Here is an 18748-nt window from a genome sequence, read left to right as displayed (position 1 = left end):
AAACAAAAGGTGGAAGTATCTGTTTTTATACTATTTTACACTGTTTTTATACAGTGGCTGGTGTAAATAAGTGACAGTTATTCTGCAGAACTGTTCTCCTGTTCTGGAAACCTTTATCATCAACTGTAAACCGTTCTAGCCCCTGTAGGTTTGCTTTATTCATTCCAGTAGGTGTTTACAAGTCGACGTCAGCTGATTAAATGTCAACCTGAGAGGGGAACACTTTAGATCACTGTTATACTACAATAAACAATGCTTATCACACCGTTCCCTGCGCTGCATTGGGACACTCTGACCATGTCATAGTCCTATTCAACAAGTATCTTCGCCCCCTGAGATGCAAGGGGCCCTATTTTAAAGATCTAAAGCACACAGTCTGAAGCGCATGGCACAAGTGCATTTAGGGTGTGTCCAAATCCACTTTTGCTATTTTAACAGCGGAAGAAATGGTTGATGCGCCATGCGCATGGTTCAAAGAGGTAGTCTTTAGTTTCTTAATTAATCATTGGTGTGTTTTCGGCGTAACATGCAGTAAACAAATCAGAGTGTCATTTCCCATTCCCTTTAAAATCCAGGTGTGCTTGCACCTAGGTGGATTGCTATTATGACAGCGCATTTGCCAAGTAATAAGAAGGAACGCTTCTCTACAGAGGAAACGGATCTGCTGGTGCACAAAGTGAAAGCGCACAATCCATTACAAGCACACTGGCCCCTGCTGCTCCCGAACCCTCCCGTGGCCCCAGACCACCAGTTTAAAATCCTGTCTATTAATTTGTTGCAAATGTATTTTCGTTTGGTTTTTGAAAAAGTTTATTTTTTTAATTACAGCTTTGGCTTCTTTAAAATCGTTTTGTTCAGTCATGGAGTAACAGGTCAAATCAGTGAGATTTTAACTGCTGAAAGTATGGAAACCTGATCACTGTGCTCTCAAAAATGTTAAAGAATATTTGTTAAATATTGCTCAAAAATTAAATCATTAATTTTAGTCATGTAAAGAATCATCAACACAGTTGGTCACAGGACTTGATCAGCTCTCCAAGGTGCTGATACCCATCTGGCGGGGGAACTGGCGTTTCCTGAGGTTCGGGTTTGAGGGCAGAATATGAGTTTCGGGTCCTGCGTTTCAGCAATTATCTTGATGATTGGCTACTCTAGGCGGTCTCGGTGGAGCAATGCCGCTGTGAAGTGGCCCTGCTCTTGGAGCAGAGTCAAACCGTGGGTCTGTGCCTGAACTACAGGAAGAGCAAGCTCCAGCCTTCCTAGGTGACAACGTTCCTGGGCATGGCTCTGGACTCCAAGAGGGCGATCATCATGCTGACTCTGGGGAGGCAACAGGTCTTTGCAGCCTGCCTCGGCCGCTTCCAGTGGTATTCTCAGGTTGACTGGGGGCTCTGCTTTCATCTCATGGGCCTAATGGTGGACATTGTGCTAGTGGTCCATCTCGCCCTCCTGTACATGTGACTTGTCTAGAGGTGCCTGCTGAGCTTGGGCCTGTGTCCACAAAGGTCCCACCAGACGAGCTAGTGGTTTCTTGTAGACTTCACAGAGCCCTTTGCTGGTGGAGGGATCCAACCAACATAGCAGAGGGGAGTGCTCTAGGATCAGTGGTCTATCGCCAACAGGCCCTCACAGATACATCCCCTGTAGGCTGGGGCACTGTCCACGGAGGCTGTGGGGTCAATGGACACTAGAATAATAGAATGTTTCATATTATTTCATTATAAATTTAATTTATATTTAGTTTAGTCAGAAAAAGATTAAGAAGTGTGTGCTCAGTTGTTAAAAATAAATAAATAATATGTGAGGTTAAAGAAGCTGTCTTTCTCACAGGCATGGTGGTGGAGTCTGGTTGGGGCTACTTCTGTGTCAGCCACATACACCCCTCACTCAGGACGGGTTTTTTTTAAATTGATTTTACTGATTATTCTGCCAGTTAAACCCCAAAGTCACAAACCACCAAACTAACTGTCAGGAGGGAAACAGATGACAAATAATGAAAGTAACAACACAAAATCTCCGCCTGGAACCAGGTGAAACGAAAGGCAGGAGCCCCAGTTTGAACTAATACCAGAGAAAGTGAGCAGGAGTCCAGAAAAGAAGCTCTGTGTTTCACCGACTCTCCGTGCTACAGTTCCCTGCGAGAGAGGCTCCCTGCCCGGGCGTGCACTGCACAGGCTGACTAGCAGTGGTGACACTTAATGTCTGTGACATGTTGTACAGATATAGACATTGAAGCCATAGTGAAAGGAAGTGAAATGAAAAGCAAGAGGTTCCGCGACACACACATGTTGCTCACGCAGGCTGTGTGTCCCAAGTGTTACGCTTCCTGGGAACCATCATCACCCAGGACCTCGAATGAGACCTTCACCAAGAAGGCTCAGCAGAGGATGTACTTCCTGTGGCAGCTGAAGAAGTTCAACCTGCCAAAGCCAATGATGGTGCACTTCTACACGTCATCAGTGATTCCATCCTCACCTCACCCCACCTTGGGGGCGGTTGTGGAAGATGGGCGGTTCGATTCCTGGCTCCTCCAGTCCGTGTGTCGATGTGTCTTTGGGCAAGATACTGAACCCCAAACTGCTCCTGCCATCAGTGTGTGAATGTGTGTGAATCATTAGATTTCCTCTGATGGGCAGGTTGACACCTTGCATAGTAGCCCCTGTATTCTTATTGTAATTTTTTTTATTTATATACTTATACCACCTGTCTTTTGTGGTTGTTATATTTTTCTCACTTTGTACAGTTACTTTTTTTTCTCTTACCTTCTGTTTTTTGTTTGTTATGCATCACTACATCAAGACAAATTCCTGATTCTGATTCTAATGACAGACAGCAACACAGCCTACAAAATCCGTGTGTTAAATTTTAGTACTAGAACACACAAATACTTAATATTTACTCACTTAAGTTTTGAGTGACAGTGAAATGCTTGCATTGAGAAGCCCTGCTGGTCCCCATAGAAGCAGATAGCCAGCCAGCACTGACTGAACAGAGCTTTAACAGCCAGACCAGGTGTGGATACATTTGCATGTAAGCACAAGCAGCAAAATTTAGCTCAGTGACTGGAGCGGTGATTCCTTGCCATCTCCCGAGGAGTAAACACTTTAAAGCAGATCCCCAACCACTGCAGCACGGTGCTCCAGTCTCAGACCCTGAAGTACACATTGTTTCCCGCAGCTGAAATGATGATAACTGCCAGAGTTTTGGTGCTCTGGGTAATGCCAGAGGAAGCAGCAAGGGGACACAACGCAAACATAGTTCCTTCCTCAACCCCCCCAACGCGACATGTTCAGGCTGAGAGTTTGCTTTTGAAATGCTATATGAACGGCGGCAGCAGCAGCAATGGCAATAAGCAAGCATGGCAGCAGGTAAGCAGCAAAGTGTGAGCAAAGCACTGACGGCTTAAATACACCGCCCTGATTATAAGGGTAGTGAGGGGAGTATGGCATGTGAGTGGGGTGGCAGCTCGAGGTAGGCTGCCTGAAGTATCTCGCAGTTGTCGCTTTATAAAAACAAATTGCTAAGAATGGCTGGGTTAAAAACATTGAGGGGGCTTAGAAATACTCTAGTAGCTCACATGGTAAATTCAGTATGAGGCACATTTCCACATAACTCATTTCATCAGTACAACAGAGTCATGTCATACTCACCACTCTCTTTTTGACATGAATACTGCTTTGATTCACTTATTATTACCAATAAATTCTAATTTGCTGATTTTTCATTCAGTGTTAACTTACTGTCAATAAAACTCAACACTCCCTTCAGATGTTTCACACTAAAAGTCATCCAGGAAAGAGAGAAAATGGCGATGGATTACGCTTTTAATGTGAAACATCAGTGGAAGCTGTGGAAATATACATTCTGCTGAATTTATCAAGACAAACAGTTAACATGGAGGAAATGTTGATTTAGAAAATTAGAAAGGAAGATCTGTCTCAAATATAAACCAGTCTCAAAATAAAGGCTTGGTTCTCTCTGTAGTTGAGGCCAGTAATCTAAATTGTCTAAATTGTAATCTACAGATTCTCTAATAACAGCCTTCATATATTTTGTTTTTATTATGATTTTTAGTATAGAGGTCTCACTCATTGCAAATAGTTACAAACATAGAATATCTACATCATATATCCCACAGCTCATACTATGTTTGCCTCACCATCTGCTTTTCTGAAGGCATTTAGCTTCATTCTTTGAATGTTGCTTTATATCGCGCTGAGGATGTATCTTCTTGCCCCTACATGAACAGAGGGCTCACTGCCTTTTATGGACAGTCAGTCAGGGGTCAAGGTTTTCCATTTCTGACAATATTCCAGACTGTCTCTATTTGCTTTCTGGCTGAACTTGGCTTTTTCAGTCTTATTCTGTAAAATTTCATGTGTGCGTAATCCATTACAAGACCTCACATATTGTTTCATAAGGACGAGATCATCCATCTTCATCTGTACCTCCTTATTCAAACACCATGCTGTCATGCTCACTTTGTATCTCAAGGTCATTTCTAGCCTTTTCAGACATATCAGCACATATTTTGGGGAGCTCTGCCACACAGAATTATTTGTGTAATATTTCCTAATAGTAAGGTCTGTTCTACTGGACTAATGCCATGGTTTGTCAAACCTACTTGCCAAATTTCTGTTTTATATCCTAATCTTTGAGGGGTGACTTTGGGGTCTCTCTCCATCATGAGAAGTGTCTGCGGTTTGAGGCCTGCTGCTCCTCACAACTGAGAGTGAGTATGATGTTGCATGTTCAGACGGATTTCGGGGGAGTCAGTCCACACATCAATTAAGTTGATACGCAGATTAAGATATCTGTCCTTGATTAAGATATACTATATGTCCAGTGCACAGCACCATCCAACTCACACAACTTCTGCAGATGTGCATGATTTACAGAAAAGAAGCACAATGAAAGGATGAGGTAAGAGTATGAGAGGAAGGAAAGGCTGTAGAAGTTGAGGAGAATAGATTAACACATACATTAACCTTTAACTTGAACAACAGGAATAATGTTTAAAATGTCAGTATAAGTCTTTCTTTTGAAACCTTGACCAAATCTTAACCAATTTTCATTACTTAACCTACACCTTTTCAAATGGCAAAGAGTTATCATGTCCCCACCTCCTGTGAATGGAACATAATCTTTTGACCATGGAGATAAGAAATATTCATTATATCCACATAATGGAAGTGTTGGACAGAGTTCAACACCTTCTGGGTACCATATATGTCTGTACCAAATTTCAGCAATAATTAACATATTGAAAAAGAAAGTTGAAATATTTCAATAAAAAAAAAAAAATGACAACATCATGTTGTCAAGTTCTCACCAAAGTCATTAGAATGCATCGTATGGGAACCATGAATAACTGTTAAAAAATTGTGCCTATTGAGTAGATGTTGAGATATTTCACTGAAAGGAAAAGAACTTTGACCTGCTGGTTGTGCTGATGTCAGAATGTTGTTAGAATGTAGGTCTCTGGGGACTTTGAATATCCATTGCACATTCATGTTCTTTCATCAAATTGTTGTTGTATATCACCCTGAAGCACAAATGTTAACCTGATGGTGGCGCTAGATGAAACATCAGAGGACCAAAGTCAATAGGGTTCATCCTCTGGAGAATATGAATGTTTGTACAAAATTCAATGGCAATCCATCGAGTGGATTTTGAGATATGTCAGTGTGGACCAAAGGGGTGGACCAAATAAATGACGGACAGACATTGCCATCCACTCAGCTAGCATGGCTACAAGACAACATACTGATGATTTTGCAGAAAAAGTCTGTAGTGAGGCTAAAACACAAGTGCTCCAAATGAAATGACAAAATATGTCATGTGACAACATCTTGTCAGGGCCATTCAAAACAAAATAGTTGTCTGAACTTACGCCACTATGGTTAATGTCTGGTTTAAGCACAATAGAAAATTTGGTTAAGGTTAGGGAAAGATCATGGTTTGGGTTAAAATACTAGGATTAAAGCAAAAAAAAAAAAATGTTTTGACTGAGACTTTTTTCAAGGCAAATCGTAATCCCCATCTGCAATTTTCACAACTCCAACACTCCACCACTAAACTTTGCATTTTGGGATGAAACGCCATATGAGAGGCTATATGAGAGGTAGGGCTATTATAATCAGAGGATGAGCTGTTACCACAGAAGCTGTTACGCATAGCTTATAAAGTTGTCTGTGCAGCTGTTTCAGTCACTGCAATGGCATATAGGCTAAAGTGGAACTTTGCATAGACTGCATGGATGCTGGCTAGGTTACAACAATCAATGGCACATTGCTTTTAGGAGCCTATAAAACAGTTCTCGAGGATGTGTGTTAAAGTAGAGCCAATTTGATGCAATGGCTCTTGGTTGTTTAACAAAAAATGCATAGCTAATAAGTTGGCGAACAGAGTTGCCAAGTGCAAGACATTAGCTGGCCAGCTATGACCTGTAGCAAACTGTAATCTATCCGTCCATCGTTTATATGAACCCTTTTTCACTTTTAACAATAATACAAATCTTGACTGACTGACTGTTAGTAGGAAATAGGAACTAGAGTGTCCTGTGTCAAAGTCTGATGTTTTGTTGAGCTGTCCAACCACCCCAACCTCCTCCCTCTGTGACCTCTATGGCTCTATAACAATGTCACACTGCTGCCTTCCAAGAGCTTTGTCACATGAACATTGTTGTTGGGCATTTGCTAAGTTGTCTGATACTGTGTTTTTTCTTTGGAAGCTAGTGTGAAGTTTGTCCTGAGTTTGGCGCTAGAGGGAAGGGAAAGTCTTAATTAATTCACTGGGAAACATGCATGTAAATTTCATAGCAGTCAGTGAACTCAGTGTTGATATTTCTTGTCTATAAGTGGAAATTTAGATTTCAATGGTGCTGGGGGAAGGTCACACAGAACAGTAGGGTTCATGGGCAAGAAAGTTCATTCTTGACCATGTAAAGAGTAGTTTAATGAACACAATCTCAATGCAAAGTCAACTAGCTTTTTCTGGAACTCTTAACCGCCTCTCTCTCCACCCCCAGAGAAAGATCATGAGATGCAATCGAAAGCTCTGGAAAAACCTAATAAGTGGAGCTTGAGTTTATTCAGTTATTTATTTATTTTGTCAAATTAGGATTTATCCTCTGAGTACTATGAATATACACACCACATTTCATGAAAATCCAGCCATTATTTTTTGAGAGTTTGTTTCTGTTTGTGTTTATGTGTATATTTGTATGTGTGAGAAGCTGTGAAATCTGCTACTCTGGGGTCTCAGCATTCTTCTGGTTCTCATTTGTTTACACTGGGTCCAAAGAGTGTTATCATAACCAAACACACACACACACATACACACAAACACACACAGAATAGAGAAAGGCAGCTCTACTAACACAGTAAGTGTTTGTGTCAGTGTTTGGTATGTGCACTGCAGGCCTTGGCAACATGTCATCATGCAGTAACAAGGCACTTTGATCCCCCCCCCCCCCTCCCTATTTTTTTTTGCCGCTGTGTAGCTGGTAACATCCAAACACATTCATGTAGGTGTACACTGCGGACATTTTAACCTGACACTGTCACAGTTCACTCAGCCGATTACGCTCTTGCCAATGCAGCCTGCTGCTGCAGCTCCCTCCACCACCCCAACTTCCTCCTTGTGTGGTATTTCATATTGTTGACTTGAACAAAGATCTGATGTTCATGTGTGTTTATTTATTTAGGGAGATTAGCTCTGTCAGCAGAATCCTTGTCACTGTTTGGATTCTTTTAGAGCTTCTTCAAACAGCAGGGCCTTTTCTGCCAGATCTAACTGTGTAATTATTTACTATAAATTGTCATTCCGTGATGTAAGTGCCTCTGACTGAAGTGACACATTTGGTGGTATTAGAAACTGACTGGCCTGTTACCATTTGAGACATCTAATCAGAGCAGTTTGTATAATTATCATTGTACAGCAGAAGTAGGGCTGGGCGATATTACAATATACACAAAAAGGTTGTTTTTAGTCTAAAAGTATTGTAGATGGTAGCTGGCTACATTAACCATTTTGAGTCATGACAGTCCCATAAACTGTGACATGATTAGTAACACGATATGTGCACCTGCTGCAGTTTACAGGTGTGTTGTGACTCCAGGCGGCTGTGTCCAACCCATAGTGAATTTACATTTTTTTAAAAATTGATTACATGCATGCTTCAATCCACATCTTCAAAACTCCTCATACAGTGAACTTTACCGACAAACTGAAGGACGCAGCAGTTCATTTTACACACAAAAGCAAATTCAAAGCAAAGTCAATCAGAACACACTGAGATAGAAACACTGACAACAGGCAACACACGATAATCTTTTTTGATCTCTTTTTCCTTGAAGTAGTAAATACTTTTGTTAGTGATGTTTTGTACAGAAACGAGTCAGAAATGCAGCAAGAAAGGTTTCATTGGGCCTCATTCACTGATATGTGCATAGAAATATTCTTACTTTGCACACAAAATAAGTGCACATTCAAAATTACCATCTGATTCATGGCACGTGATCACTGGCCAATTTTGTTCTAACCACCGTGCGTATGTTAGTGAATCAGAATCATTCTAAATTGATAGCGTGTCTGCTATCGGTAATTAGCATACTACTACATGCTCTGCTTTTAGTACATCATGGCCTTTTGTTGTCATTTTTTAAGACTGTAGGATGTTTATGATTTGTGCGTACGTCTAAGGTCTAAGGAAGTCTGTTAGAAGCAAAGGAGCAAATAGTGTGATATTGTTTTAGAGCCAAGAGGTCAACAGATCCATGACGTTGGGGTGGTTGAATCAACAAAATGTTGGACTTGATATGGGAGACCACCGCCTCCTGCTTACTATCGACTGTCAGTATGTGTTTCTTTTAACCAAAATGCTTCCCTAACCTTTACTAAATAGTTATTTGAACCCAAATAATCAAGTCTTTTATTGTGCCTGAACCTGGCCAAACCCTAATCATAGTAGTGTCAGATCAGAAAACGGTTAAGTTATTGCAACAGTGATCTATAACATTTTGGGAGGTAGAGACAAATAATGTTGTCCTGCCGATAGGGGTGTCAGATCAGTCAATGCTTATTGATAAATCCAGCTGCTGATTTATGTGTTGCACTGCTGCCGCCATCATTGCTGTGGCAGAGTGGAACTGAACACATTCACACTGACAGTGGAAGCAGAGGTGTTTGGGTTAATGTCGGTTCTGTGTGAATGTGTAACTTATTCAGTGAGTCAGTTCAGTCAGTCTTAAAATACTAGTCTGGAATTGGTTATGGCAGGTTTTGGGAAAATATAACATTAATGTACCTCTTCTGTCTGATCTTCAAAGTCTGGATGTGAAAGTGATGTGTAGAGTAACCAGTTAAACCCAGCAGAGATTACTTGCTAGCTTTTGATTGGAATCATCAAACTCAAGATCTTTTGCATTTTAATAAAAATAAATACAACATCTAATAAAATAAAATCAGAAGCTGAATTTCAGCCAGGAAATGTAATGCTACTACCAAGCTAGCAAGAGATCAGCAGGGTGGCTTACCATCAGCTGCATATAGGAAGATTGCTTCATCTTTAGCAGTCTCTGAGTGGTATGTTGGCCCTTCTGTCAGCATGCCACTCAGAATGTGATCAAACAATGAAGATTTGATGGAGATTCATGAAAGTGAAATTTTATGGAGCAGAGGCTTGTGGCTTTTATGTTCTGTTTTTTCCAAAGTTGCAAATTAACTGTTGGAGCAGATGACAACAGCACAGCCCAGAAGAGATGTCTAGCTGTCTGTTAAAGCTGTACCAAAATTCATTGAAAAGTCATTGAAAAGTTTTGTGGATTAAAACCTTTCTTTTAATGGCATTTGACGACTGTATTTCCAACGTGTAACTGATTCCACAGGCTCTACTAGACAGATTTCTTGGCAAAAGCACTTAGAAATCCTTTACAAACATTACAGTGCTGTATGGAAATTTACAAGTGAGGTGCCACTTACTTCCTCCTTTAGCTTGGATTTGTCTATATGTATCATTCTGAGGGGCAATTACAAACAATGCATTTTTTATTTTGAGGACTTGTTATCTGGCATCAGTGGTTGGTTCTACAGATGTGGACACTCTCCCACCACCTGTGGCCACCTTTTCTTTTAGTTCTCCCTTGAATACATTATTTTCAAAGAGAATGCCTGTTAAAGATTTCCCACATGAGAGCTCCCATTTGCTGTATTTTCAAGATAAGAGAAATCTGTAATTTCAATCAAAGTAACGGACCATTTCATTTGGTTCCCTAACCCTAACCCTTCTACCAAAGAGTATACATGCACAAGATGCATGCGTCGGCATTGTGGTTGTCCACGACAATGGCGTCTACCAAAGAGTAACTTACACACATACAAGATAATCTGTTGCCGTTGTGGTTGCCTGCCAGAAAGTCATAATATTGACTTTTATTCAGTTTTAAGCCACATTTTTATGATAAACTTTTTAGATCTTGGTGGTTGGTAACTATATCTTTTAACCAGATGAAGGATTTTAGTCATCAGATGTCTGGATCTTAAGTTATCAGAGAAACAAGCTGAGCAAATGTTAGGAGCAGCTCGGCTCACAGCCCCTCCTTACGTCCTGTATCTGCTGAATAGCGTCAGAGAAACACTGATTTTTAACATGAAGCTGCTGTATTCAGTGTTTTTACCAGTTTTAATCCCTGTGTACGTTTGTTTTGGAGAGGAGGAGACCTCTGCGGATAATTCAGCTCCCGGTAAAAACATCCTGAACCATGAATACTGAAGTAATCCTATCCCGGAGGAGCTGGTTGTTTAACAATGAAGACAACGACTCCCATGATCCCCCACTATGTCACAATGTCATCACACTCCGTCTTTCGTTATTGTTTTGATTGAGAGATCCCTAGCGACAGAAATCACGTATTGTGCATTTAACTGTAAAGGGTAATTTCCCTGCTTTTAGATGTACCATATAGCAGCAGCTGTAACTTTTGATTTGTCCTCCTCTTGTTTTCATTTTTTTCTGGGCCACAGCAGGAAAAATAAGCAAATGAGCTTTGCTCTATAATGTTTTTCTGAAAAATGATCAGAGATTCAACATAAACCTCTTTATGTGCAAATGTGCAAAAACTCACCAAGGTGCTGTTGGGAGGGCCTCGGAGGGGGCAGAGGTGGTGGAGGGGGGTTGTGTTGCATATTGGCAGCCATGCTGACACACCGACACAATCTGTTGCTCCAAGCCTGACCAGGAGGACATGTCCTATTGGCTACCTGACACCTTCAACAGAGAGAGATGGAAGGAGATACATGAGACATTCTTGCTTAGTTAACCTTAAACCTAAAACCTAAATCTAAAATCCTCTGATGAGCACATGCAATGAGAACACACACGTTGTAGTTTATCAGATAGAATACACTGCAGATATACTATATATATTATATAAATATTTATTAAATCAAGATCAGATCTAACAGGAAACATTTCTGTGACTCCCTTTACATTCTTGGAAGGCTGCTGGAAAGCTTTTTGTTATGTCCTCCTGCTGCAGCCTCCTGATCTAATCCACTTTCCAGGCAAGGCACAGTTCATCTTAAACGAGCCCATTGGCTCTTTTCCTAGTCTGTTGAATTATAGGTAATGCAGTCTTTTATACAACACTTAGCATTTTTACTTACAAGATATGTGCATTCTGTTATCATTGCTTAATTTGTAATGCACTCCAGTATGTGACATTTTACTCTTGACTTAGCAATTCCACATGTACAATTTTTTGAAAATATTACCAGTAATTCCTTTCAATTTTATCTGGTACCTGCTGCCAGTGTATGTGACCAGCATAGTATCAAATGAAAGATAGCCAAACTAAAACAAGTGGCTCGTGAGAATCTTTCTTGGGGGTTGGTGGACAAACCCAACTGGTGGGCAGAAAGAGAACTTTGGAGGTATGCCATGTTCTTCTGTGTCTGTAGAACGTGCAAGTGGGACACTGTTTGTAGATTACCAACACAAGCTTGATAAGTTGATACTATCATTTGTTGTATCTTTTAATATCTGCGGAAGCAAATTCCAATTCTCTAACTTTCAACCAATCCAGTCTAACCTGATCTGAAATATGAATTATACATGATCCTCAAAATGTTTACAGCAAAGTCTAAATGGCAATAAAACTGGTATCAACCCAGCCAAAGAAATCATCGTCTCTTTTTATCTGATCTTCAGGAGTTGGCTTGGACTGAAACTGAGAAATTGGTTCAAGAAATGGGACTCCTTAGATGTGTGCGCATTTCTGACTGTGCAGTCTGCCAGGCTTAAGCCTCTGCTCATGATAAGCTAGTTGAAAGATTGTAGACAAATAAACACCTTGATCAAAGGAGGATTTCTTGGGTCAGCTTTAATGGACTGAGGGAGAGGGAAGTGTCAGGATTATCTTTGCTTAGATGTCTTTGAAGTTAAAGAAGTTTAAAAAAAAAAAAAAGGAATTTCTACTGCCTCTCACCACTGTGTCTGAAATCAGAATCCATTTTATCCAGCTATAGAAATGTATACTTATTGAATATTATACAGCAGAACCAAATGAGCAGATTATGATTCCACTGTCTCTCATCAGTTGAACCAACAGCTAGAACTACTCTTCCCCTTGAAGTTACTGTTCTGCAATACAATGTAACATCTTGCTTTTCATATTTTTAAAATCCAACAATGACGTTTTAAGACATCTTATTTGAAATACTCACAGAAAGGGTCAAACATTTCTGAAAGTTATTACGGAGGCAACAATTTGTCAAGACCGCCATAAGGTAAACAGTAGAAACAGCGTTCTTGTTACAAAGTAATCCACCAGGAATGTGAGCCTCCATGTTTGTGACTAGCAAATGCAGTGTCTTGCCAGATGACGTCACATTGAGTTGCAACAAAAGTTGAGCCTGGTTCAACTTTTTTGCCAGGGCCAATTGCGTTGGCACACCCACTGCATCAATTTTAAAGTCTTTGTTGAATGTAAATCACCCTTAATGCTGAATGTAGACTGTCAGGCAAACGGGCAAAATAGTTCCTATTTTTCTGAGGATGTGTTCCCGATCCAATGGATTTAAATAGTATCCATAGACAGTCATTACCCCATTTCATCCCCAGAACATCTGCTTTAGCAAGTACTACTAAATGTAAGGTCACTCACACAATGCTAAGATAAAGTTCATCATAAATTATCTCATTGGTTGAGTTACCCCTTCTTCTTCAAGATTCAGCACCATGATATTTGCTACATTTTTGCCATATATCTAGGTTAAGCATTAAAATAGGTCCAGGTGACCAGGCAACATCATGCTATCAACAAACCAACACAATAAATACCTATAATCAATAATCATCAATAAAATCACTTTAAGTCAGGCATTGCAAACATAAATGATAAAAAATTACATGAAAAATATAATTAGGATGATAAACTGCACTGTGTTTCCTGCTAATTTACAGTTGCTAGCATGCTAACAAGCTAAAATGAGATGGTGAACATGGCAAACTTTACCCACTAAACATCAGTATGTTAACATCGTCATTGTGAGCATGTGAGCATGTTAGCATGCTGACGTTAGCATTTAGCTTAATGCTAACATCTGTGCCCAAGCACAGCCTCACTGATCTGTAACTTGGATGCAAGTGCTTACTCAGGTTGATATTTTGAGACCATATATTTTGGCATGTCAAGCACAATTTCTTAGATCCAATGCCAACTTTCAGTGACAATGCTGTATACAGTAGTACTGTATGATGCTACTGTGGCACAACAAAGCAAAGGAAAGGTTTGATGATCAGGTAATATCTACCTGTCTGGTGGACAGGTAAATATTGTGTTTGACACTGCGGGCCAGGGTTCATCCCACATTTCTCACAAGCAGTCAACATTAGTTTTCTTTAATGTTTGACCACAATCTTTATCTAATCTTAAATCATTTAAGTTGCCTAAACACAACTACAATTTCACCATACTGTAGCTGCCAGGTGCAGATATAGTATTGTATAAATAATCATTTGAAAACTGTTGAAAGTGAACATTCAACAATGCCATCAATAAAGAGAGAAACCTAAAGAGATTCCACAAGTTCCTTACATTTACATGACGTTTTAAAGGTAAAGCAATCAAATATGGTTTAGAATAGTTCAGTTGATTAGGAGACTTGAAGGAAGCTGATCATAGGCAAATAAACAACTTCATCAAAGGTCCAAGAGGCCTCTTGGGTCAAGTTCAGATAGGTGGAGAGTCACTGATATCTCTCTGTGTCTGTGGCTACAGCAGCTCTGCTGTTTGCTATGTTAAGACCACATGACCTTGGTATTTGTTTTCTCTAGTTAAATTGTTCCTGTTTTCTTTTCCCCATGCCTCTTTAATCATTTTTCACCATTTACGCCCCTTTCAGTCCATCTTTCTCCTTGTTTCTTCCCCACTGGCTTCTCCTTTCAGTGCCACATTTTTGCTGTTGTATTTTCAATAACAGGCAATAACTCTGTACAAGATTGATACATTTCACTTTGCACTTTCATCAGTGGCTATTAATGACTCACAGTAGGACAAGCATGAAGCATGGAAATCTGATTGGCTGTGGCACACACACACACACAAACACACACACAAAAAAAACAAAGCTATGACAGATTATGATCATCCACATACTTGCTACATGTCTCTGGCCATTCTAGTCATGTTCCACAGGAAATGAACAGGCTGACAGTAACCAGCTGATGTGTCCCTGTGAATGTGAGTTGTTCTCCATTGAATCATGATGACTCCTAGAGATATTCATGGTCCCCAGAGGAGGATTTTTAAAGGAAAATGTCAGTGTTTTAGAACCTGGGTTGTTTTTCCATAGTTTTGGCCATCATTCCTATCTGTTGTGACAACCTTTTTACTCATCAAGTTAACTGTTGAGCTCTGGAGCACAGCATTGTAGCGCAAGAACATCTAAGACAGCAGAAACGGTGCAGTCGTATGTTCAGACTACCAGTTTATCCATATTATCTAAACTACTCATGTGGTTAAATGTAACCACATGAGAAATGTAGGTTATGGTCTCTCATTGCTAAAAGAAACAGTGCGTGCACAACTTCAGTAAGATGGGTAGGTCAGAAAGTTAGTTCAAAATGGACGATTTTAACATTTGCCTTAATTTTTCTAACAAATAAGTTTCGGGATTTGTTTACAATGTGTCAGTTCACACAAAATATAGCTCATAAGATACAGAGGGCACTAACCTGAACCCTAACCCTAACCCATGCTCCAGAGGAAATTAACTCTTTTCTTAATGACCTCAATTACATTTTTTACATTTTCTCTATCCGATGATAGGACTGAAAGAATAGTTAAACTGCCTGTATGATGTTTGCTTTCATATTGTGGGGTTACATGAACATCGCAGACTCTAGCAGCCACTAGTGGTGATAATGAGTCTTTAATTTCAGTTTACAGCCAGAGGTGTCAGTGAGAAATATCACAAAGTGTAGCCCACTTTGTGAAATCTCTCAAATCAACTGTGGTAGGATTAAGTTGCACCACCTACATAAAACTCAAAAGACGTAATAAACCACTATCTCTTGACTCACTATATATTGCCATTTTCAATTAATATCAACTTTACAAATATTTTCCAAACAAACAAAAAAAAAAAACCCAACTCAGATTATCCCTGTTACAGAAAACAAACTCCATCCTGATGCTGAATTACTCCGGAAATCTAATACCTTGTTTGGATTTCCACAAACTGCCAAGAAAAATATGCTTCCTCTGAAAATACTGTGCACACACACAGGCACGCGCACACACACACAAAGTCAATTATATAAAACACCACAATGTGAAAATAGTCTGGATAAAACGCAACATTTTTGTGTTTGCAGACAGACAAATTGTTTGAATTTGTGAGTCTGGCAATGAAAAGACACACAGTGTGGTTTCAATTAGAGTTGCAGTGGCATGGATACATAAACAGACGTACACACTGATGTGGGGCTGAGAGGGAATAGAGGAAAATGAAAGAAAAGGATAGAGAGAGGGACAGACGGAGAGAGAGAGAGTTTTTGGGGAAAAGTAGTCTGGTGTGAGACTGGTCACACTAATGTGAAACATACGTGTGCTTATATGTGTGTGTGTGTGTGTGTGTGTGTTCTTACATACTGGATGATTTGTAGGTGTGAAAATCTCTACAATGCGTTTCCTTTTCCAGCCATAATCTGACACACTGTTTAGCACCACTGCTCTGTGTGTGCCTGTATATATTGTCAAATACCTGCACGCATCAACATTCACCTAACATCACAAGTACTCTCCATCTCTCTCACACACACACTCAAACACACACAACCCTCACTTCATAGCATCAAGGCCTATTAATGTCAATGACATGGATTTTGTGAGCCACTTAAACAGCCAGATAGAAAAACAAAATACTCTGTAGGAAGAGTGAAACTGTAAATATTCAGAGAGTAGAATAGTTCTGTTTAATGGGTGAATTTGAATGTCTGGAGTTGTCTAAATGTGTATGATTTCCATTTGATCAGTCATATTATAGAAGATCATTATATTAAACATCCTACAGATTACATTCCAATTATATGTCTTTCATACACACCCACACTCTCACACACAGTCCTCATTGAGAAACTCTCCATGTCTTTCCTTGGTTTAGATTTATTGTGAAGATCTATGGCATATATAAGTACACATTCCATATTGAACAGGTCATTACTCTCTGGTAGTGTACCCCACCCATGCACACACACACACACACACACACACACAGAGGCTTCTTATTACTTTTAGGAACATCTACTTGGATTTCCTCTTCACCAGTCTGACTATCGTTCATCACATTGTTCACGCATCTGATTTAGAAAAATGAATGGGACTAGAAAGGAGCATCAAAGGAGCATCCTCTCCTTCTAATATATATAACTATATATAATAGAGAAGATACAGTATATTGGCCAACACCAGCTTATCGTATGTTGTTTTAAAAATGTTGAGCAAATAATGAATGTCTGCTGATATGTTTTTGTAACTTAAGTATCGGAATCAGTATATATATATCTCAGCAATATCTGTGGTATATTGTGTGAACGGGGTTGTGCCCATCAGGCCAAACAATGCCTCTAAACTATGATATAATCCCAATATATCACCGCCAGGAATGAGATATTGCTTTTATAAAATGGTTACCAAATATGACAATATAGAAATTATAGACACAATCCAATAAAAACTGTTTTAGTAAATAACAATTACATTCATTTACAAGACAGTAGTTCCCGGCTGCCTGCAGTTGCAATGCAATGTTAGTAAATTGCTAAATTAATGTTCAAGCTAGTCAGCGATCTAACCAGAGTTTAATTATTTAAATTAATTTGAACGTTTCCAGGTAAAAACTGTCCAATATCACTAGGGTCAGGTTGCAAAGTGTTTGCAATAACGTTAGGCCTACTCATTTTGTTAGGAGATGTATTGTTTGGTGTGGTGAGTATGCTGCTGCACCTTCTCCGGACACTGAACTTTGATCGCCAATAGTTCTAGAGAGAGGTCTCACATTTGTGCCCACTTACAGACATTATCTCTTTTGCTTCACGGTCCGCATCCAAAACTTTTACACTATGGTGCTGCTGAGACAGTGGTTGGTGTAGCTCTTGTTCCTGCAGATTGCAGGCAACATTTTAACGGTAGCTGCAGAGTGATAATTAAAAATAGAGCTGTAAAAGGCCATAAAACCTCATAGGTCAAGTATACGCTCATTATACCACGACTATCAATCAAATTGTGAGATTGTAACCACCTGTTTTAAAATATAAGTATATACTGTGTAACTGTAACCATTTAAGCCTCTGTGCTTAGAATTTTGATGTAATTAATAGTTTTTTTTGTTTGTTTGTTTTTTTAAATTAGACAATCCTGGTGAAAATCTGTGCGTTCTGCTGCTTCCAGCTTAGTCTTTCTCAAAGCCTTTATCCAAACAACATACTGTTGTGTATACACAGCAATATTGTGTATATTGCTGTGTGGATATCTGTATGTTTCAGTGTGGAATATGTACCAGCTGTAAAAACAAATCTCCTCCTGGGACAGTTAACACTATCTATCTGTGTACTACCAGGGGGGTTGCCAAAATGTGATAATTCTACACATACTGGCTTCAAAACACAAAATTGTAGGCATGGATTTTCTAACATTAGTATATCCAGTAAACATGTGATCAGTAGGATGTCAATGATAAAGAAAAGTTCTGTGGTTTTACAGTACAATATTATTCTTAGTCTGCTTTTTACTGATGCTTTCTGATGCTTGCTCCAGGTCTTGGTTGTGGTGGCAACAACCTAAGTAAGGTAGACTCTACCACAGGTTAGACCCCCCAGTGCAGGACTGAATCATTGTAAGACAGTGCTATCTGGGAGGTCACCATACTGGACACTCTCCACTCCTGAGCTGCATCAAGACATTATGTCCATAGAAATCACAAACAAGGAAAAGCCTTGGTGGAGTCTAACCACTGAGAATGCGCTTTGTTCTGTTTTTTGTTCAGTTGACAGAGGTCAATCATTGGCAGTAATAACAAGTATTTTGTAATTAATTGATGCAAACCAAATGTTTTTTTGCAAACAGGTCTCAGTGGGTATGTATGTCTATATCAAAAGATTCTATGAACAGTGATGCCTGCTTTCATTCAGTTTTGAAACTCTCCGAAATGATTGAACACAAGCATCCTTATGTTTTCAGAGGGT

The 18748-nt window shown here is 39.6% G+C and overlaps 1 protein-coding gene across 1 annotated transcript in view; it reads right to left on the bottom strand.

The window, feature by feature from the left end:
* vegfc (vascular endothelial growth factor c) overlaps nt 1-18748 on the bottom strand; it is a 101508-nt gene that overhangs the window by 11300 nt on the left and 71460 nt on the right. The window contains exon 5 of the mRNA XM_044347459.1: nt 11127-11269. Coding sequence (XP_044203394.1) covers nt 11127-11269 — 143 coding nt within the window. The remainder of the gene's footprint in view (nt 1-11126; nt 11270-18748) is intronic.

The sequence above is a fragment of the Thunnus albacares genome, chromosome 3, assembly GCF_914725855.1.
Source record: "Thunnus albacares chromosome 3, fThuAlb1.1, whole genome shotgun sequence".
NCBI lineage: Eukaryota > Metazoa > Chordata > Actinopteri > Scombriformes > Scombridae > Thunnus > Thunnus albacares.
The sequence above is the reverse complement of the archived record's forward strand: the minus strand, read 5'-3'. Positions and strand labels throughout refer to the sequence as shown.